At 43.4% G+C, this 22,782-nt stretch overlaps 1 protein-coding gene across 1 annotated transcript in view; it reads right to left on the reverse strand.

Moving 5' to 3' along the window:
* LOC127578419 (chemokine-like protein TAFA-2) overlaps positions 1-22,782 on the reverse strand; it is a 192,207-nt gene that overhangs the window by 26,546 nt on the left and 142,879 nt on the right. Inside the window, exons 3-4 of the mRNA XM_052030427.1 lie at positions 5,280-5,432; positions 3,410-3,534 (exon numbers count right to left, since the gene is read on the reverse strand). Of these exons, the coding sequence (XP_051886387.1) occupies positions 3,410-3,534; positions 5,280-5,432 (278 nt within the window). The remainder of the gene's footprint in view (positions 1-3,409; positions 3,535-5,279; positions 5,433-22,782) is intronic.

The raw sequence follows: 22,782 nt of genomic DNA on the forward strand, positions 1-22,782 counted from the left end.
CCCTTTCTGTTCTACCAACTTCAAAACATATTCACAGCACTGCAGCTGTTCAACATATTCCTACACAGCACCCTGTGTGGCAAAATAATTGTTAAAGTATAGGGGGTAGAAATTCCCTCTGTTGTATGTACTAAGTACACAGTACTGCAATAGAGAAGAGGTATAATAGCACAATGGTTAAGCTACTGGATCATCTGGGCAATTTAAATTTAAGTATTGAAATAATCTGGAATGACTAATTTATTTCAGTAATTGTAACAGTAAAATTACTGAATTGTTGTAAAAGCTTATCTGTTTCACTCACGTCCTTTCGTGAAGGAAATCTGACATCTTCACCTAGTCCGGTCCATGTGTAACTCAGTTCCCAGAGATGCAATTGATTCTTAACTGTTGTCTGAAGTGTCTGGCAATGTTATTCAATTCAGAGGGATGTTATAAATGGACAAGAGTTTCAGGCTATTTGGTGACAACAACATCCCATTATAAAAAACTGACCTATTTCTGAAATTTGTTTCTGAAATTTCAGATTTCTGAACGGTCCATGAAACCCATGAACACTACCTCATTATTCCTGTTTTGCACTATTTATTTAATTTTGTAATTTAGAGTAATTTTATATCTTTGTACTGTACTGCTACCACAAAGCAACAAATTTCACTACATAGAAGTCAGTGATATTCTGCAGTCCCGATGAGGGATCTTGGCCGGAAACGTCAACTGTTCATTTCCCTCCATAGATGCTGCCTGACCCCCTGAGTTCCTCCGTCATTTTGTGTGTGACAATCTGATTCTGAAATTTGGTTCTATTGACTTTAACAGATCTGAATTTCAAAAATGGGGTCCATCGTCAATATTTTTTTGTGTTTAATGTATGCAGCAGAGGGTGAACTTGTGCATTGACAAACCATTACAGATTTTTATACAGCAAGTTTTAACGTGTATAAGTGCTTCATAGAATCAAAGAAAATTTGCAACACAGAAGGAGAATATTCAGCCTATCCTAGTCAGGCCACAGCTCAACAAGCACATGAGTAAGTACTGTTAATATGATAAGGGTTTCGGCCTCCACCACCTTTTCAGATGGTGAATTTTCGACACCCAACTCAAAGACTTCTTTCTCATCGCCCCTCTAATCCTTCCAACAATTCCTTTACATCTATGCCCATGATTGTTAATGTCTTGACTAAATCCTCCCTATATACTCCACGTGGGTCTGTCACAATCTTATATACATCAAATAAGTTTTCCTTCCACCTCCCTTTTACAAAGAAAACAATACCAGTCTACTTAACCTTTCCTCATACCGGAACATTTTAAGTCATGCCTTCAGCACCCACTCAACATCATATCTTTCCTTTAATGTGGTGACCAGAACTGTATACAATACAATATGTGGCCTGCTAAACAGTGTGTACAATCCCGGCATAACCTTCCTGCTCTTTTATTTTATGCTTCGGTTAATAAAGGAAAGTATTCCATATGCCTGGTTAATCACCTCATCTGTCTGTCCTGCTACCTTTAGGAATCTCTGGAGATACATTCCAAAATCCCTCCATACACCACCCAGTATCCTTCCATGCATTGTATATGAATTTGCTTTGTTGCAACCCCTCAAAGTCCTTACATTTCCCTCAATTCCATTCCATTTGCTATTTTTCTGCCCAACTGATCATACCACTGTCTCTTCCTGCAAGCTAACCACTCCTCCTCACTGTCACCCACATAGCCAATTTTTGTATCATCTGCAAATCTTTTTGTTCTGCTCCTACATTTAAGGATGTACTGCAAGGATCAGATTACTGAGCCCTATGAAACACTTCAGGTCACAGCCTTCCAGTCACTAATCCACCTGCCAACCATTATTCTTAACTTCTTGACAATGAGCCAGCTTTGGATCCAATTTGTTACTCTCTCTTGGATACCATGTGGCCTTACGGTTTCAATTAGCCTTCCATGTATGATTTGGTCAAAAGCTCTGTCACAATTCACATGGACTACGTCAAGCACAGTGGCCTCATCAACTCTTAAGAGTCATAGAGAGATGCAGCACAGATGCTGGCTCTTCAGCCACCCATTCTATTCTCCCCATGTTCCCATCAACCACACGGCCCCAGCCCCCAACAGCTAAGATTCTCCTACTCATCGGCATATCAGGGGCAATTTACAGTGGTCAATGAAACTACAACCGCATGTTTTATTTTGGTGATATGGGAGTAAACTGGAGCACCTGGAGGAAACCCAAAGAGTCACAGTAAGAACATACAAACTCCACACAAACAGCACTGGAGGTCAGGATTGAACCCAGATCAATAAAGCTATGAGGCAGTAGCTCTACTGTTTGCGCTACAGTGCTTTCTTGTGTTCTCCTCAAAGAATTCAATCAAGTTCATCAAATATGATCTTCTCTTCACAAGTCCTACATGGTCAATACTGCAATGCCATCACTGTTGTGTATACAAAAGATCAGTCAACCGGTGTACAGCAAAATCCTACAAATAGCAGTGAGATAGCTGACTATTGTATACTATTATTGTGTTATTGTAAAATCACTATTGTGATAGCACAGCCTCAGAATAAAAGGACGTCCCTTTAAAACTGAGATGAGGAGGAATTTCTTCAGCCAGAGGGTGGTGAATCTGTGGAATTCGTTGCCACAGAGGGCTGTGGAGGCCAAGTCATTGGGCGTATTTAAGGTAGAGATTGATAGGTTTATGATTGGTAAGAGGGTTAAGGGTTACAGGGAGAATGCGGGAGAACGGGGTTGGAAAAAAAATCAACCATGATTGAATGGCAGAGCAGACTCGATGGGCCGTATGGCCTAATTCTGCTCCTATATCTTACGGTCTTATGGACAAGTTAATCAGTTCTGACGCTGTCCGTTCTGAGAAATGTTGGCCTGGACATCTACAAATTATCTTATTCATCTTCAAATAAAAAGAGCAACAGTAATAGATCTTTACATCCTCTAGGACGTGGATTCAAACAGTGCAAATCAATTCCACATGTTCAGTAGACAGAGGAAGCTTTCATCCAATCCATTTGGACTGGCTTTGAATCCAGGACTCAGAGTCGAAAGACCAACAGCACTCACAACGCACCACCTGATTGAGCTCAGACACTTTGCAAACCTACCTGGAGTTCACTTAGTTCAGATAGTTGTCCGAACTGCCACCCTGCGGATGCCTCTCCTGGGCAGGAGAATCGGAGTTCCAGCGAGGTGGTGTAAATGGAGCATTACCTGGCTGGAACCCCTACCAATCTCCAACCAGCAGCTGTGGTATAAATGCAGTTCAGGTTAAAGTTCAGTTGCATAGTGAAACAGGCAATCGAAAAATATCACCTTTTATGATAGCCACACACTGAAGTTTAAATACTCTCTGGTTGGGAAGGAAGCGGATGTCTGAATTACCTTGGTTGTCTTGACTTTATTTCCAGAGGCACAACTCCAGCCAGTGCGATCCGGCAGTACTTTGCATTCCTCTCCATCAAGGCATGGCTGCATTTGACACCACCATTTCTGTAAAACTATTGAGGCTAGTTCAACAAAAAAAGTAAAAGTTTATTAACTTATTTTTCCCTTGGGAGCCAAATAAAAGTCTAAAGCACATCATTATTACATTACATTAATTTTCCTTCCTATATACTCCCTTTTCTTTGGTGTCCCTATCAACAGCTCAGAGCATCACGAAACCAGCCTGCTCTCCAGGGACTCTACACTTCTTGCTGCCTCGGTGAAGCAGCCAGCATAATCAAAGACCCCACCCACCCCGCACATTCACTTTTCTCCCCTCTCCCGTCGTGCAGAAGATACAAAAGCCTGAAAGCACGTACAACCAGGCTCAAGGACAGCTTCTATCCCGCTGTTAGAAGACTACTGAATGATTCCTTAGTACGATAATGGTACTAAGGAATGACCTCACAATCTACCTCGTTATGACCTTGCACCTTATTGTCTACCTGCACTGCACTTTCTCTGTAACACTTTATTCCGCGTTCTGTTATTATTTTACCCTGTACTACCTCAATGCACTGTGTAATGAATTGATCTGTATGAACAGTGTGCAAGACAAGTTTTTCACTGTACCTCAGTACATGTGATAATAATAAACCAATTTACCAATTGTCTTAAAAAGAATGCAACAATGATTCTTAGACTGATCACTGGATTGAGAGAGCCATATCTGATGAGAGATTGAGTAGAATGGGCTGACATTTTTGGGGCTCTTTAAATTGAGAGACAATCTCACTGAAAAATTAAGTTTTGAAGCGTTTCACAGAGTAGATGTTGAGAGTTTGTTGACTTGGTTAATGAGTCAAGAACTGGGGACCATTGTTTTCAAATGTGGGGTTGGCCACTTAGTACGAAATCAGGAGCAATTTCTTCACAGAGAGCTATGAATTCAAGACTGAGATCAAGAGATTTTGAGTCACTGAATCAAGGTCAGAAAAGTTGGAGTTAATGTAAAAGTTCAGGCAGAACATGATGAAGTAGATTCAAGGGATCTTATGACCTACTCTTGTGCCCAATATGTCCTTGACGTATCATTTCTCACTCCCATTCTGTTGAGTACAGAAGATTAAGGTGTGATCAAGGAGCTGTCTTGGATGATTAAAGGAAATGACAAATCAGGTATAGAGGAAATATTTCCACTGCTGGATGAGACCAGCATATTACCTTAAAACTGGAGTTGGGCTGTTGAGAACTGATGTCAGGAGACACCCCTCCACACAAAAGATAGTACATATCAGGAGCTCTCTCCTTTAACAACACTGAGATGGGAGTACAATCGAATGTAAGTTTTTATTGGGTGAGGAGATTATGGGATAAGGGACCAACGTGAGAAATGGACTTGAAATGCAGTCTAGTCATTGAGAAATGGACTTGAAATGCAGTCTAGTCATGATGTAAATAAATGGCAGTACTAAGCAACAATCAACTGTCATGTTATCAATCCAATACGTGGTTAGATTCAATGTTAAGAATCCAGAACCCTCAAAAGATAAGGGAATAATTCCTTTTAAAAATTGTTCAATGGGCATTCCATCTGAATGTTATTATTGGACTCATTTTCATTACATCTCTTTCACTGCAGAACTAATTATCCTGGTGAGTGCGATTGATGATTCCAATCCAACTAATTGTACGGGAATGCAAGATTATAAATTAGACGGAATACGGTTTGACATTCGTTCTAAGGGAACAAAGCCACAAGGGATTTGACCATTTTCCCTGATCTCATCCAAGAGGTTCGGCATTAAAAAGACAGAAACAAACCTACCATCCACACAAGAAGGAGCGGCGCGTGTCGTTCCTGCTACTTGACCCGGAAAACAGGAGCACTTCACAGTCTGGGACCGCTCTTCAATTTTGTTCTTGTTGCAGCATCGGTGCAGAGCCACTACCTCGCAGGTGCCAGTCTTAACATGGTGAGCTGTGCAATGATAATCAGAGCAGGTCAGCGGAAAGCACCATGTAGACACATGCTGAAGCAAGCATATGGCATGCTTGCCTTCATCACAAGGGCATAGAGTATAAGAGTCACAAAGCCATGATACTGTTGTATAAAACTTTAGTTAGACCGCACTTGGAGTATTGCATGCAGTTCTTGTCACCCCATTACAGGAAGGATGTGGAGGCTTTGGAGAGGGAGCAGAAGAGGCTTACTGGGATGTTGCCTGGACTAGAGGGTATTAGCTACAAGCAAAGGTTGGACTGAGGCTGAGGGGAGACATGACAGAAGTTTATAAAATTATGAGAGGCATAAATAGGGTAGATAATGGAGTCTTTCTCCTCAGGTAGAAAAGCCAAATACTAGCTTTAAGGTGAAAAAGGGTAAGTTTAAAGGAGATGTGCGGGGCAAGTTTTTTTACACCGAGAGTGGTAAGGTGCCGAGAACATACTGTGGAAGCAGATATGATAGAGGCATTCAAGAGGATAACAGACAGGCATATGAATATGCAGGGAATGGAGGGATATGGGTCACATGCAGGCAGAAGGGATTAGTTTAATTTGGTATCATGGTCGGCACAGACTTCATGGGTCAAAGGGCCTGTTCCTGTGCTGTACTGTTCTATGTTCTATGTTCACACCCCATGACCTCTGAAATATCTGCCGCCCCTGTTGGGGAGAATTTGACCTACAGCACTGTCGGTGCTTACATAGGGAAATGGATCTTCCTATCATGATTCTTCACATGATTCCGCCGGGTCACCTCATAAGGTGGCCACATGTGAAACGATACCACACTTCATCTCACTACTGCAGCAACTAGTCTGGGTCTGTGACTTGTTTGGATAAAACGGTAAAGGACCAAGGGAGACAAATTTAAAATGCTTTGGCAAAAGATGCAAAGTGGATTTGTGGAAAACATTTTTTTACACGGAAGGGGAGTGATGACCTTGAACTCATTGTCCACAAGGTTAGTGGCACAGAATCAACCAGGGCTTTCAACAAGGAATTACACAGAGACTGAGGGGAAATAATTGTGACTGCTTTACTAGGAGGTGGCATGAACTTTCTCGGTGCCTTTACAAATTTTCCGGAATATCCACCCCTTCTAATCCAGCCATCTGGTCTTCCTCTATCCTACTTCCCAGTCTCAGGCAGAAGTCCAGCTAATTTAGATGAGGTGATGTGGGCAAGACTGGCCAAGCAAGTTCATTCTTTGGACGGCATTGACTAATCTCAAATACAGTGTTGATTTAACACTATTCTTAGGTAAATGATGAAAAGAGGTCCTGGGGAACCAATTCTGGGTCACACCTGGACATCCAATACAGGTAAGTAAAAGAAAGATTTAATTTTTATGGAGCATTTCACAGCTTCTAGCTGTCCAATTTCTTTACAGTCAATGAGATATCTTATGAAGTGACATTGTTGCAATGTCTGAAGTTGACCAACCAATTTGTGTACAAGTTCAGGACAACAATGTAATAGATAATCTGTTTTCCATATTTTTGCCTATTTCCTTAAGATACTGGAGAGGGTGTAGAGGAGATTCATTAGGATGTCGCCTGGGATGCCGTGTTTCACTTATGAGATTGAAAGACTAGGTTTGTTTTCCCTGGAGCAGAGGAGGTGAAAAGGGTTCATGATTGAGGAATATAAAATTATGAGGCGGTAACGATAGGGCAGACTGCAGCAAACCTTTCCCCTTATCAATAACGAATAAAACTATTTAGGGTAAGGCATAACAGATTTAGAGGGAATCTGAAGAGGACCTTCACCCAGAGAGTACATAGAATACACTGCCAGAGAGAGTGGTGGAAGCAGAGCTGCCAACAGCATTTAAGAAGTGTCTAGACAAGCATTTAAATCACCAAGACATTGAAGGGTATGGGCCAAGTGCTAGAAAATGGGATTAAAATGAATGGGTGCCCACTGGTCAGCATGGACGTGGTGGGCTGAATGGTCTGTTTCTGTGCTGTATGATTATATGATTCTATGATATAGGAGACCATTCAGTCCATCAAGTCCATGCTGGCTTACAGAGCAATCCCATTCCCCCACTAATTTTCCTTGTAACCTACTTTCCTTGTAAACTATTCTCCCTACACCAGCCACCCACTTACACTATCACAGTGACCTAGTAATCTACACACCCACATAGCTTTGGAATGGGGGAGGATGTTGGAGGACCCAGAGGGAACCCACATGGTCACAGAGAGGACTTGCAAACTCCACACAGACAGCACTGGAGGTCAGGATCGAACTTGGGTGATGGAGCTGTTCAGGATCAGTTCCATTAGCTGCACCATTGTGCCATCCATTTTGGTAATGAAAGGATACTGAGCATAATTCCCCTAGACTTCTTTGGAATTGTGGCAAGGGATCATTCACAGCTATCATACAGGGGCCTCTATTGAACAATTCAGCTTAGAGACAACACTTCCTTGGTACCATGTTGTAACCAGCAAAGCTTACATAGATTAATATCTTACTAGCTGCTATTAGTGTAGCTCGATGAATGAAATCAAGTCAGACAAATGAAAACACAAGAGACTGCAGACGCTGGATTCTGGAGCGACAAACAATCTGCTGGAGGAACTCAGCAGGTTGAGCAGCATCTGTGGGGGAAAGGAATTGTTGGCATTTTGGGTCAACTCACAGATTGCTTGTTAGACAAATGGAAAGATGGATGTGTTTGTATTAGAGGAAGATTGTAAAAATCTGCATATAGAGAGCAGTATTGAACAATATTTATTTGGGAACTTGCACATTGAACAAGAAAATCCTCCCCAACGTCAACTTCAATACTTCAGTACTGAAGTTGATCTATGAGCCTCATGTCAGAGTTTACTCAGTTTATGTTTATTATTAAAACAATCCCCCAAGAAGCATGAAGTCTTTGGTGAAGTGAAATTGTGATTACCAGCCAGTGTAGGCATGTGTACAGGCTGATAATCAGATTTGTGTTGTCTGTGTGTTCAGTTAGTCTTTAACCAAAGAATGTTTGCCGAGGGGTCAGAAAACAAATGAAAATAACTGGCTCAGCTTTTATATGCACTAGCTCACACAAGAAGATGAACCTTATGAGATTAAATTGTGAATCTAAATGTTGTTAGCATTTCAATATTTCAAGAATGGAACAATTCTTTTAATGAGATTCATGAAATAAATCTGAGCAAAACCAAAATCTCACCAGGATGAGACTAAATCCAATGTTTGAATAAGGTCGGATTTCAGAGTTTGACCAATATTTGTTCCAATATATGTCTTTGACTTTTATCCCAGATAAACCTGACATGCTGCCACAACAAAACACCAGGCAGACTATGAGGAAGCTTTTTGTTTGAGAAAAAGATGTCTAGAATGACCAGTGATGTAATATATAGTTGGAATCCTGCTTCCTGATCTCAGGATTCATGTGAAAGTAATAATCTAATCATGGTTCTTTTTGTGACTTATAATGGAGTCTCCCTAGGTTCCAATTAGCAAGTACACACTCATTTCTTCCATCACACAATTGATACTGTGACACCTCACTGGCACCCTGAGGTTGTGAAAGGTGTTTTAGAGATGCACAGCAGTCAGTTCCCTTTCTTCCTCTCTTCTAACATTACATCACAACTGAGGCTAGTGAACCAACACCAATCCAGCAGGAACATGTCCATGCCTGACATGGTATCACCGACAGATCCACCCCAGCCACAGTAACTTTCAGGCACTTCCAATACAGCTGTGATAAAATATGGAAGATATACAGAGATTCAAAGAAAATTACTTAATCAATATGATCCTTTCCCGACACAAGCAGTCTGCTGTAAATTATTTAACAAGTGATTCTGGTGTAACAAGTGTTGTTACTGTCAGACAATTAAACTGTACCATTGAATTGCCATCCTTAAGCTAATAGATCTCGTACAGACACGTCCTACAAAAACTTGCAAAAGCTAGCAAAACTAATCAAAAATAAATGACAATCTGCTAAACAACATGGAACTGAGAAACATCCCTGACCGACGGCACCTCTTTACAAGGAGTGAGTCACTTTAATTCCATACAGTAGGATGGAACCTAAGTATTTTTATTAATGTCTTGGCCTCACATTCTATAATTCAGTTCATTTTACTGTCAGAATTAAAATGCAAAGACCTCCAACGTAAAATACAAGGAGAGGCTGTGGAACATCACATCATAACATTAGCTACAGCTATAACCAATGTTTAATGTTTGTGAGAGGGAAAGGTCCAAGGTGCATTTTATGACTGCCATTCTTTAGGATGGTCATAGAATCATGAAGTCATTCAGCAAGGAAACAGGCCCTTCAGCCCAACTCGTCCATGCTGACCAAGGTGCCGACCTGAACTAGACCAATTTGCCTGCATTTGGCCCATATCCCTCTAAACCTTTCCTACCCAGGTAGATGTCTAAATGTCTTTCAAAGATTGTAAATGTACCTGCCTCTACCACTTCCTCTGGCAGCTTGTTTCTGTGTGAAAAACTTGCCCCTTAAGTGCCCTTTAAGGCTTTCCCTCTCCCCTTAAACCTATGCCGTCCAGTTTTAGACTTCCCTACCCTGGGAAAGAGGCTGTGACCATTCACCTTATCTATGCCCCTGATGAATTTATATACCTCTATGATCACCCTTCAGCCTCCTATGCTCCAGGAAAAATAGCCACAGCCTACCCGGTCTCTCTTTATAACTCAAACCATCCAAACCCATTCAGCTCCTAAGAGAGTGTAGAAAATTGACTGGAATAGTTACCGGAAGAGGGATTTCAGCTACAAGAAGCTGAGTTTCTTCTTCTTGGAGAAAAGAGGGTGTTTGGTAAGGGTGTACAAAATCACAATTGCTTTAGATGTTCTCAGTCCTGCCAAGAGAAAATATTTCCCTATCTTGGGAGCCCATGAACAACTCTGAACATTCAAGAAAGCTCACCAGCCCTTCTACTTCCTCAGGAGGCTAAGGAAATTCAGCATGTCCCCCATTGACCCTCACCAACTTTTACAGATGCACCACAGAAAGCATCCTATCCAGTTGCATCACAGCATGTTGTGGCAACTGCTCTGCTCAAGACCGCAAGAAATTACACAGAATTGCGAACACAACCCAGTCCATCACAAAAACCAGCCTCCCCTCCATGGGCTCTGTCTACACTTCTGACTGCTTTAGTAAAGCAGCCAACATAATCAAAGACCCCACCCACCCCAGACATTCTCTCTTCTCCCCCCTCCCATTGGGCAGAAGATACAAAAGCCTGAAAGCATGTTCCACTAGGCTCAAGGACAGCTTCTACCCCGCTGTTATAAGACTCTTGAACAGACCTCCTGTACATTAAAGATAAACTCTTAACCTCACAATAAGACAAGACAAGATAAGATTTCTTTATTAGTCACATCGAGACACACAGTGAAATACATCCTTTTGCGTAGAGTGTTCTAGGGGCAGCCCGCAACTGTCGCCTCGCTTCTGGCACCAACATAGCATGCCCACAACTTCCTAACCTGTACGTCTTTGGAATGTGGGAGGAAACCGGAGCACCTCCTTCCCAGGGCACCAATGCTCAAGACAAGAGGGCATGGCTTTAAGGTTATGGGTGGGAGGTTCAGGGGAGATGTCAGGGGGAGGTTTTTCACCCAGAGAGTGGTTGGTGCATGGAATGCACTGCCTGGGTTGGCGGTGGAGGCAGATACATTGGACAGGTTCAAGAGTTCGTTGGATAGGCACATGGAGGAAGGTGAGATAGAGGGATATGCGGGAGGAAAGGGTTAGATAGTGTGAGGGTGGTTTGATGGATGGCACAACATGGTGGGCCGAAGGGCCTGTTTTGTGCTGTGTGGTTCTATGGTTTTTGGTTGGTTCACCTGAAGGAAACCCACGCAGACACAGGGAGAACGTACAAACTCCTTACGGACAGCGGCAGGAATTGAACCCGGGTCGCTGGCGCTGTAATAGCGTTACACTAACCACTACACTACTGTCCCTCGTTATGGCCCTTGCATCTTACTGTCTACCTGCACTGCACTTTTTCAGTAACTGCAACACCAGATTCTGTATTCTGTTATTGCTTTTCCCTTGTACTACCTCAATGCACTTATGTTTTGAAATGATCAGCATGGATGGCTTGCGAAGCTAAATTTTTCACTGTATCTCGGTACACGCGACCAATCCCAATCCTCTGCCAATCCTCCATTATTAGCACAGAGAGCTACCATCTACCACAGATACTCCCACTATAGTCTCAATCCCACAACCTCAAGCAGGACAAGGACAGTAGGCACATGGGAACACCACCACCCACGAGTTCCCCTTCAAGTAGCACATCAACCTGACCAATTGGAAATAGACCAATTCCACCGTCTAAAACCTGGAGCACCTGCCCTAGCAGCAACGTGGGAGCACTTTCCCCAGCAGCAGTTCAAGGAGGCCACACGCCACTACTTTCTTGTGGGCAATAAGTACTGGGCTTGCCACTGCAGCCCACGTCCCAACAACAAATAAACTAAAGCACAAGTGTTGACGGCATCAGTTGAAAGCGTGTTTGGAAGAGTTCTAAAATGGATAAACTTCGTGAACCATCTGGCATTTTGCTCTAAAATAAAAATATTAAGAGAGATCCATAAAGAGTTATAATATCCACATTATGTAGAGAATCTCCAGCGACTAACAGTTGAAGGAAGGGATTGTCCTGTTCTACGTAGAACATCACAGGAACAGTCCCTTCAGCACACGATATCTGAATTAACCCAAATCTCTTCTGCCTGTACATGATCTATATCCCTCCATTCCCTGTGTTTTCACGTGTCTATCCAAAAGCCTCATAAACACCACTATCCTATCTGAATCCACCACCACCCCTGGCAACCCACTCCAGGCACCTACCACTCTGTCAAAAAAACTTGTCCCACACATCTCCTTTAAGCTTTCCCCCTCTCACCTTAAATGTATGTCCTCTAGTATTTGACATTTCTACCCTGGGGAAAAGATTCTGACTCTCATAATTTTATAAACTTCTACCAGGTCTGCCCCCAGTCTCCAACACTTCAGAGAAAACAACCCCGGTTTGTCCAATTTCTCCTTATAGCTCATACCCTCTGATCTAGGTGGCATCCTGGTTAACCTCTTCTGTACCCTCTCCAAAGCCTCCACATTCTTCCTCAACCAGAATTGCACACAATTTCTATAGAGTGGGACGAGGGGAGCATTTTAGTGATGGTATGTTAATATCATAAGGGGACAAATCCACAAAACCAGCACTACAGCATTGGTCACCCCTGATATGCTCCATCTAATATACATTTGATGACCTTATTGCACCTGAAAATCATGCAGCAAAAAGATAAGAGGTCGAGCAGATTGGGACTTTTTTTATTGGATCATAGGAGAAGGAGAATGAGGGGTGATTAGTTAGAGGTGCATAAAATCATGAGGGGCATAGATAGGGTGAATGCACTCAGTCTTTTTCCCCAGGGTTGGGGAATCAAGAACTAGAGGGCATAGCTTTGAGGTGAGAGGGGAGAGATTTAATAGGAACCTGAGGGGCAACTTTTTCACCCAGAGGGTGGTTAGTGTATGGAATGAGCTGCCAGAGGCAGGTACATTAACAACGTTTAAAAGGTACTTGGACAGGAACATGAACAGGAAAGGTTTAGAAGGATATAATCCAAACAGGGGGCAAATGGGAATCTTGGTTGGCATGGATCAGTTGGGCCAAAGGGCCTGTTTCCGTGCTATGACTCCAAAAACTGTTATTTCTATAAATTTCAATTTCATCCCCACCGTTGTTATTAAACAATGCACATTCTTGGTGGTACATGGGAAGCCCAACTAACCACTGCTGTAGCCACTTGAAGCCCAGAAATAACTAGGGAAATATTTGTCCTGCAGGGAATCGATGGCACCCACAGATTTTTCAGTCTGAGACTGGCATTCTTTACTATCATTAATACCAAGCAAAACACTTTTGATTAGTGGTCTAAATAAGACCCACACTCAACGTTTCAGGAACAGCTTCTTCCCCTCCGCCGTGCAATTTCTGAATGGTCCATCAACATTACCTCATTATTCCTCTTTTGCACTATTTATTTATTTTTGTAACTTATAGTAATTTTTATGTCTTGCACTGTACTGCTGCCGCAAAACAACAAATTTCACGACATGTATATCGAAACACACAGTGAAATGCATCTTTTTGCGCGGTGTTCTGGGGGCAGCCCACAAGTGTCCCAACACTTCCGACGCCAACATAGCATGCCCACAACTTCCTAACCCATACATCTTTGGAATGTGGGAGGAAACCGGAGCACCCGGAGGAAACCCATGCAGACACGGGGAGAACGTACAAACTCCTTACAGACAGTGGCTGGAATTGAACCCGGGTCGCTGGCACTGTAAAGTGTTACACTAACTGCTACACTACCGTGCCTGCCCATGTCAGTGTCATAAACCTGATTCTGATCCATCGTTTCAATAACAAAAGTTGCCGGCTACAATGGTCTCCACGACCACTTCCCACTTAAAAGCCCATTGAAGTAAGATGGCGCTGGAGCGTGGCGACTCATTGCAAGCTGCTCTCTGCAGAGCTACTCATTACTTTTATTATCATCGTTACACTTTACTCTGTATTCCGTTATTGTTTTTACCCTGTACTACCTTAATGCACTGAGTAATGAAGTGATCTGTACGATCAGTATGCAAGACAAGTTTTTCACTGTACCTCGGTACAAGTGACAATAATAAACCAACACCAATCACCTCCACTCAGCAGCAGAACCACTGACTTTTACCTTCAGAACGGTATGGAGATGAGCAGAAACAGAACTCGAGTAGATCCAAGCCCAACACAAGTCATAATGATGAGCGAAGTTGACTGTGTGTGAAAGTAATTTATGAAATCTGGGATTTTGTAAGTAATTCAGCTCCCACATGGTGAGTGAGATTATGCAGATTCTGTTTATGTTACATTATGCACAAACAAACTCAAAACTTAGATTCACCCTATAAATAGCATGTTGATGGCCAAGACATATAAGTTGATCTTAATTTAGTAATCGCAGCAAAACCTGGTCAAAATATATAACTTGAAATGATGCATTTCTTGCTGGATGACAGAATGAGTGGTTGCTTCTAATTTATAACTAAATTACATGCAATTTAGCCGAGGAAATCAGCAAATACAGGAACACAAGAAAATAGGTGCAGAAGTAGGTCACTCGGCCCCTCAAGCCTGTTCCCACCATTCAATATGATAATGGCTGATCTATGCTTACCTCAACTCCTCTTCTATGCCAGTTCCCCATAGCCCTCAATTCCTCGATCATTCAAATATTTATCTATCTCCACATATTAATAATCTGGCCTCCACCACCTCTGAAGGCAGAGAATTGCAAAGATTCACTACCCTCTACGCACCTCAGTTTTAAATGATCAGCCCCTTATTTTGCAGCTACAGATGGAAACTCTCTAGTGACTGGTAATGGACTACTGAAAATTCAGACCACAGAAGTTGGTTCTGTGTTTGAAAGAGGTTCCCACCTGCTTTAAGAAGACTACTATCATCCCCGTACCTAAGAAAAACAAGGCAACGTGCCTTAATGACTGCCGCCCAGTGGCTCTGACTTCCACCATCACGAAATGCTTCGAGACGCTGGTCATGGAACACATTAACTCCAGCCTCCCAGACAATCTCGACCTACTGCAATTTGCCTACATCCTAAACAGATCTACGGTGGAAGCCATCTCCCTGGCCCTACACTCATCTCTGGAGCATCTGGACAGTAAAGACAATTGTTAGACTATTGTTTATTGACTACAGCTCCGCCTTCAATACTATAATTCAAAGCAACTTATCTCCAAACTCAGAGACCTGGGACTCAACACCTCCCTCTGTAACTGGATCCTTGACTTCCTGACCAACAGACCACAAACAGTAAGAATAGGCAGCAACACCTCCGCCGTGATTATTCTCAACACTGGTGCCCCACAAGGCTGTGTCCTCAACCACCAACTCTATTCCCTACACGCACGACTACGTGGTCAGATTCTGCTCTAACTCCATCTACAAGTTTGCAGATGATACTGCCGTAATAGGCCGTATCTCAAATAACAATGAGTCGGAGTACAGGAAGGAGATAGAGAGCCTACTGATGTGGTGTCATGACAACAACCTTTCCCTCAATGTCAGCAAAACAAAAGAGCGGGTCATTGACTTCGGGAAAGGGGGCAGTGTACATGCTCCTGTCTAGATCAACGGTGCTAAGGTCGAGAGGGTTGAGAGCTTCAAGTTCATAGGAGTTAACATCACCAATAGTCTGTCCTGGTCCAACCACATAGATGCCACAGCCAAGAAAGCTCACTAGCGCCTCTACTTCCTCAGGAGGCTAAAGAAATTTGGCATGTCCCCTTTGACACTCATCAATTTTTATTGATACACCATAGAAAGCATCCTATCTGGATGCATCACGGCTTGGTATGGCAACTGCTCTGCCCAGGACCGCAAGAAACTGCAGAGAGTTGTGGACACAGCTCGGCGCATCACGGAAACCAGCCTCCCCTCCATGGATTCTGTTTATACCTCTCGCTGCGTCGGTAAAGCAGCCAGCATAATCAAAGACCCCACCCACCCGGGACATACTCTCTTCTTCCCCCTCCTATCGGGCAGAAGATACAAAAGCCTGAAAGGACATACCACCAGCCTCAAGGACAACTTCTATCCCGCTGTTATAAGACTATTGAACGGTCCCCTAGTAGGATAAGATGGACTCTTGACCTCACAATCTACCTCATTATGGCCTTGCACCTTATTGTCTACCTGCACTGCACTTTCTTTGTAACTGGAACACTTCATTCTGCATTCCGTTATTGCTTTACCTTGTACTACCTAAATGCACTGTGTAATGAATTGATCTGTATGAACAGTGTGCAAGACAAGTTTTTCACTGTACCTCGGTACAAGTGACAATAATAAACCAATAATAATTGCCCCCAGTCATCTTCTTCTGAGCAGGAGAACTGTTCTTTTGAAGTATAGACACTTCCAGGATCACGTAAAGGTCCCGGGAACTGTCTGTCACAAAGTTTCTGCAAGTGATGAATGTTGTTGGCTAAGACTGCAAAAGTTACACAGATTAGTGCAGATCTTAATTAATCTTAGATCTCAGTTAGAATGTTAAACAGTATGGATCTGTACTTCAGGTTTAAAACATGCTGGACCATGAGAGCTTCAGGACCACAGAATGCTGGACTAGAGAGTTTCAATCCGTACCCAGTTACACACCTAGCCCAAGCAATAGAAGATGAATTCTACCCTTGAATTTGTGAAGGATGACTCATACGTGACTGATTTGGTCAAACATTTGAGGACCTCTCTAGCATAATAGACAGAGATAGGGGAAGGGGTGACACAACGGCACAACGAGACAAGTTGCTGCCTCACTGCTCCGGCAAGCCAGGCTCGATCCTGACCTCTGCTTCTGTCTGTGTGGAGTTTGCATGTTCTCCTTGAGACTGCATGGGTTTCCTTTAGGTGCTCCAGTTCCCTCCCGCATCGCAAAAATGTATGGTTTGTAGGTTAATTGTCCACTGTAAATTGCCCCCAGTGTATCGGTGAGTGTTAGAGTCTGAAGGGAAAATTGATAGGAATGTGGGAGGGTAAAATGGGATTAATGTAGGATTAGTGTAAAAATTGGTGGCTGGTGCACTCAGTGGGCCAAAGGTCATGTTTCAGAACTGCATTACTCTTTGACTTATAGATGTTATCTTTATGGACTTCCCGAAAGCATTTGATATGGTCCAAAAAGGTGATTATTACCAAAAATGAAGTAGCACCTAATTGGAGGCAATACACACCATGCTTTGTTCATTGGTAAAGGGAATGTTCTCTGATTTGCAATAATGTTTCCCAGAGATCTGTACGCACAGATCACTCACCATAAACGTTCCTGGCAAGATGGAAGAAATAAGCTTGCAGATGACAATTGTAGATGGCAGAGTTAGTTGTCCACATGGGTCCTAGAAGTTCTAAAGGGCTAAGGGCAGAATAAGTGAGGGAACAAACTGTGACAGATAGAGCCCCGTGCGGAAAATGAGAGATCAGCCACTTTCTCTAAAGCTAAATCAGAACACTTTCTGAATCATGAGAGACCAGGACCTGACAAGGAGAAAAGATGTCCATGTATTCAAAACAGAATACGCAAGGAAAAAGGGTAACACACTGTCAAGTTTCTGCTGTACATAGACTGGTCAGTCTCAGCTAGAGTCTAGCATTCAGTTTTATGCGTGAGACTTCAGGAAATACAAAGTTCCCTTCATAGGATGAAGCACAGATCTACCAGAATAATACCAGAGCTTGAAGGGTTAAATTACGAGTGCTTGCCACTTTATTTCCTTGGGATTTGGAGGCTGATTGATGATCTACACTCACCAGCGAGAAGGCCATGCAAGAAAGTGAGTTCAGGGAGAAGTACATAGATAATCTGAAGCAGGTCAGTGTTAAGAAGGAGGAGGTGTTTTATGTCATGGGATGCATAATGGTTGATAAATCCCCTGGCTGGGATTTGATTTATCCCAGTTTGTTATGGGAAGCAAGGGAAGAGGTAGCTGGGTCCTTGACAGGAGGTTTGGCATCTTCACTAGCCACAGGAGAGGTGCCAGAAGACTGGAGGATAGCTAATGTTAATCCTTTATTTAAGCAGTGATAAACCAAGTAACCACAAGCCAGCAAGCCTTACATCAGTGGTAGGGAATTTAGTGGAGAATATCCTAAGGAATAGGATTAATGTACATTTGGAAAGGCAGGGGCTAGTCAGAAATAGCCAGCATGGCTTTGTGTGGGGGAGATCCTACCTCAATTTGATTGAGTTTTGAGGAGGTAATGAAGCAGATTGATGATGGCAGGGTGGTAGTTGCTGTCTATATGGAGTTTTGTAAGGCATTTGACAAGTCTCTGCATGGTAGGCTAGCCCAGAAGGTAACATGGGATCCAATGTGAGCTGATGAATTGGATCCAAAATTGGCTTGGTGATAGAAAGCAAAGGGTAGTGGTGGGTGGATGCTTCTCTGGTTGCAAGTCTGTGACCAGTGGTATACCACAGGCATCAGTGCTGGGACCTTTATTGTTTGGGTATATATTAACAACCTGGATATGAATGTTGGAAGTATAACTAGTAAGTCTGCAGATGAAATGAAAGTTGGTGATGTTGTGGAAAGTGAGGAAGGTTGTCCAAGGCTACAGCAGGATATAGATCAGATGGACGGTTGGACAGAGCATTGGCAGATGGAATTTAATCCCAACAGGTGTGAGGTGATGCATTTTGAGAAGTCAAACAGGAGTAGGACAAATGCCGGGGTGCTGAGGAATGTTGATGAACAGAGGGACCTTGGAGTTCAAATCCATAGTTCTCTGAAAGTGGCAACACAAATAGATAGGATGGTAAAGAAGGCATATGGCATGCTTGCCTTCATAGGTCAGGACATTACGTTTCAACTTTACAAAATATTGCTAAGACTGCACTTGGAGTACTTTGTGCAGTTCTGGTCACCACATTGTAAGAAGGATGCAGTTATGCTGGAGAAAGTGCAGAGGAGATTCACTAGGATGTAGCGGGATTGGCGGACTTTAGTTATAAGGAAAGTTTGGATAGACTGGATTTGTTTTCCCTGGAGCGAAGGAGGCTGAGGGGTGACCTGATAAAGGTAGCTAAAAATATGAGGTATAGATCGAGTAGATAGTCAGAATATTGTCCCCATAGTATGGGGTATCAAAAAAAATTTTAATGTAAGTCGTAAGTCGTAAGTTTAAGGTGAGAGGAAGGAGTCTTAAAGGGATTTGAGAAGAAAGTTTTTACATCAAGAGTGGTTGATATCTGAAGCTCACTGACAGAGGAGGTGGTGGAGTCATACACAATCACACCATTTAAGAGACATTTAGACAGGCACTTAAACAGGCGAAACAAAGAAGGATGTGGACCAAATCAAATGTGATTAGTGTAGATAGGCAAAAAAGTCAGCATAGATGTGATGGGCCAAAGGGCCTGTTTCTGCGCTGTACAACTTTATGACTTAATGATCCGATCAAAGTGTCGATGAGGAGATTCAGAAGGGTAAACGCTGAGAAATGATTTCTTGCTGGGGGAGGCGGATGAGTCGAAACAAGAAAAGAAATGTCAAATTAAAGCGAGGTCAGTTAGCAACGAACCCGATAAGCATTGTTCCACATAAAAATTAGAGATTTGGAACTCTGTAGGTGGGTCATTGAAATTTTTGAATAGGTTTTGCATCGAAGGATTTTATAATGCACACCAGCAAACATCTAACTGAATGGCAGTCAAGCTTGTGTGGCAGAGTGTTCCCACTCACTCTTTTGTATTTTAGGAGAGAAAATACAAATACAAAAAAGCATTAAAAAAAGTGACAAGTGTTGAAGACACAAAACTTCTACATTCAAGCTGTCACTCTCCAGTCACAAGCACTCAATTCAAGCTCTCACTTCATTTCCTTCCCAAATCATACCTTCTGGCTTCTTTCTTGTCTCCTAAAGCACTGCTCATGCAAGTTTAAGCTCCCTTGTCATGGTTTATCCACCTCCCTAAATAGGATCCCCCCACCATCCCCCCCCCCCAATTCCTGACTTCTCCCTGGCAAAAGTAGAACAGTTACCCAGCAGTTAGCACCACTGCTTCACAGCTACAGGGACGCAGCTTCAATCCTGACCACCAGTGCTGTCTGTGCAGAGTTTGCACGCTTTCCCTGTGACCTCGAGGGTTTCTTCCAGGTTGTGCCCACATCCCAAAAGACAAACTGGGAGATTAACTGGAACCTATAAATTACCCCTTAGTGTAGGTAAGTGGCAAAATAATTTAGAAGGAGATGCGATGGGAATGTCAGGGGGAGAGAATAGGTAGCAGGGATTCAGGGAAATAAGAAGAAAGGGGATAGGTCTGATGGGATTGCTCTGCTGGGAGCCAGTGTGGACCTGGAGGACTGAGCGGCCTCTCTCTCTGTTGTAAGTAACAACATGGCTTCCTGCTTTTGCTTCTCCACATCTCCTCATGAAAGTTAAAACCAGCTGCTGTAACATTGCCCTGTCACATCACACTCCAGAAGCCACCGAAGTCAAGAGCTGGGCTGCACTTGCACTACAAGCAGCAAGATGGCTCTCAAAAGCAATGGGGCTGTACCACTTGCATCATTGCACATCCATAGAAAGCATCCTATCTGGATGCATCACAGCTTGGTACAGCAACTGCTCTGCCCAGGACCGCAAGAAACTGCAGAGAGTTGTGGACACAGCCCAGCACGTCACAGACACCAGCCTCCCCTCCATGGACTCTGTCTATACCTCTCGCTGCCTTGGTGTAGCAGCCAGCATAATCAAAGACCCCACCCACCCGGGTCATTCTCTCTTCTCTCCTCTCCCATCAGGTAGAAGATACAGGAGCCTGAGGGCACATACCACCAGGCTTAAGGACAACTTCTACCCCACTGTGATAAGACTATTGAATGGTTCCCTTATACGATGAGATGGACCATGACCTCATGATCTACCTTGTTGTGACCTTGCACCTGATTGCACTGCACTTTCTCTGTCGCTGTGACACTTTACTCTGTACTGTTATTGTTTTTACCTGTACTACCTCAATGCACTCTGTACTAACTCAATGTAACTGCACTGTGTAATGAATTGACCTGTACCATCGGTATGCAAGACAAGTTTTTCACTGTACCTCGGTACAAGTGACAATAATAAACCAATACCAATACCAATATTAGTGTCAGCCTAAAAGAACACATTGGCCTCATTCCCTGTAGTTTAATTATTTGACAGCAACGCAAATGGGCTGCCATTCACGAGTGGGCTGGTGGGGCAGCCACAGAGATCATGAGGTCATTACTGGTAACCTCAGTAAACATTGATGGCTGTTGTGTTTGTGACTGACGTTACACTTGTGTTGTATCTAAATACCAGCATGATACGGCTACAGTTGAGCTGTAAGTTCTGAGCCAGTGTGCTTCCAATAGTTCAAGCCCATCAATATAAGATAAGATATCTTTATTAGTCACATGTACATCGAAACACACAGTGAAATACATCTTTTGCGTAGAGTGTTCCGTGGGCAGCCCGCAAGTGTCGCCACGCTTCCGGCACCAACATAGCATGCGCACAACTTCCTAACCCATACGCCTTTGGAATGTGGGAGGAAACCGGAGCACCCGGAGGAAACCCACGCAGAATGGGGAGAATGTGCAATCTCCTTACAGACAGCGGCGGGAATTGAACCCAGGTCGCTGGTGCTGTAATAGCATTATGCTAACCACTACACTACCGTGCCTGTAGCTGTATAACATTAAACTCATGAATGAAATACTTGGTGCCACCATACAACCTCAAGCCTTTGTGTCACAGTAGAGAGCACAAGAATCACCATATCTCTTTCCCCTCCCTCACCCTGTCCATCTGCCCATCGCCCACACACTCCTCCCACTGGTTCCCCTCCCCCACCTCCCTCCCCTTATTCCGTGCTCCATCTTCCTCTCCTATGAGACTGCATCATCTTCAGCCCTTTGTCATTTCCACCTATCTCCTTCCAGATTCTGGCGCCAGTCCCACTCTCCCCTCCCCCAGCTGCCTATCAACCTCTGTGCCCCACCCCACCCCCACCTGGATCCACTTATCAAGTGCCAACTCTTCCTCCACTCCTCCCCCTCACCTCTTTATACTGGCTACCTCTCCTCTATTTCTCAGTCCAGATGAAGGGTCTCAACCCCATACGTCAACTGTCCGTTTCCCTCCACGGATGCTGTCTGACTCACTGAGTTCCTCCAGCAACTTGTGTGTTACTCCGCTTCTGTGCTAGTTCCCCACGGCCTTCAATTCGCTGATCTTTCAGAAGTTTATCTACCTCCACTTTAAATACTTGGAATGCTCTAGCCTTCACTATCCTCCAGAGATTCACATCCTCTGCAAAAATGAAATTTCTAGGCACCACCGTTTCAAATGACTGTACTTCTTCCTGTCCTGAGCTGGCTGCAGTGTAATGCAGGAGCAAACACGATGTCTACAAAAGCATGAATATCCCTTTGAAACAAAATCTTGACTGATACAAAACCAAGTCCTGCCTTGAGCCAATAGATCTTCTTGTATGCGTACGGTGTGTTGGCCTTCATTAGTCGGGGTATTGAGTTCAAGAGCTACGAGGTAATGTTGCAGCTCTGTAGAACTCTGGTTAGACCTCACTTGGGGTATTGTGTTCACTTCTGGTCGCCTCATCATAGGAAGGATGTGGAAGCTTTAGAGAGGGTGCAGAGGAGATTTACCAGGATGTTGCCTGGATTGGAGAGC

The sequence above is a fragment of the Pristis pectinata genome, chromosome 15, assembly GCF_009764475.1.
Source record: "Pristis pectinata isolate sPriPec2 chromosome 15, sPriPec2.1.pri, whole genome shotgun sequence".
Lineage (NCBI taxonomy): Eukaryota > Metazoa > Chordata > Chondrichthyes > Rhinopristiformes > Pristidae > Pristis > Pristis pectinata.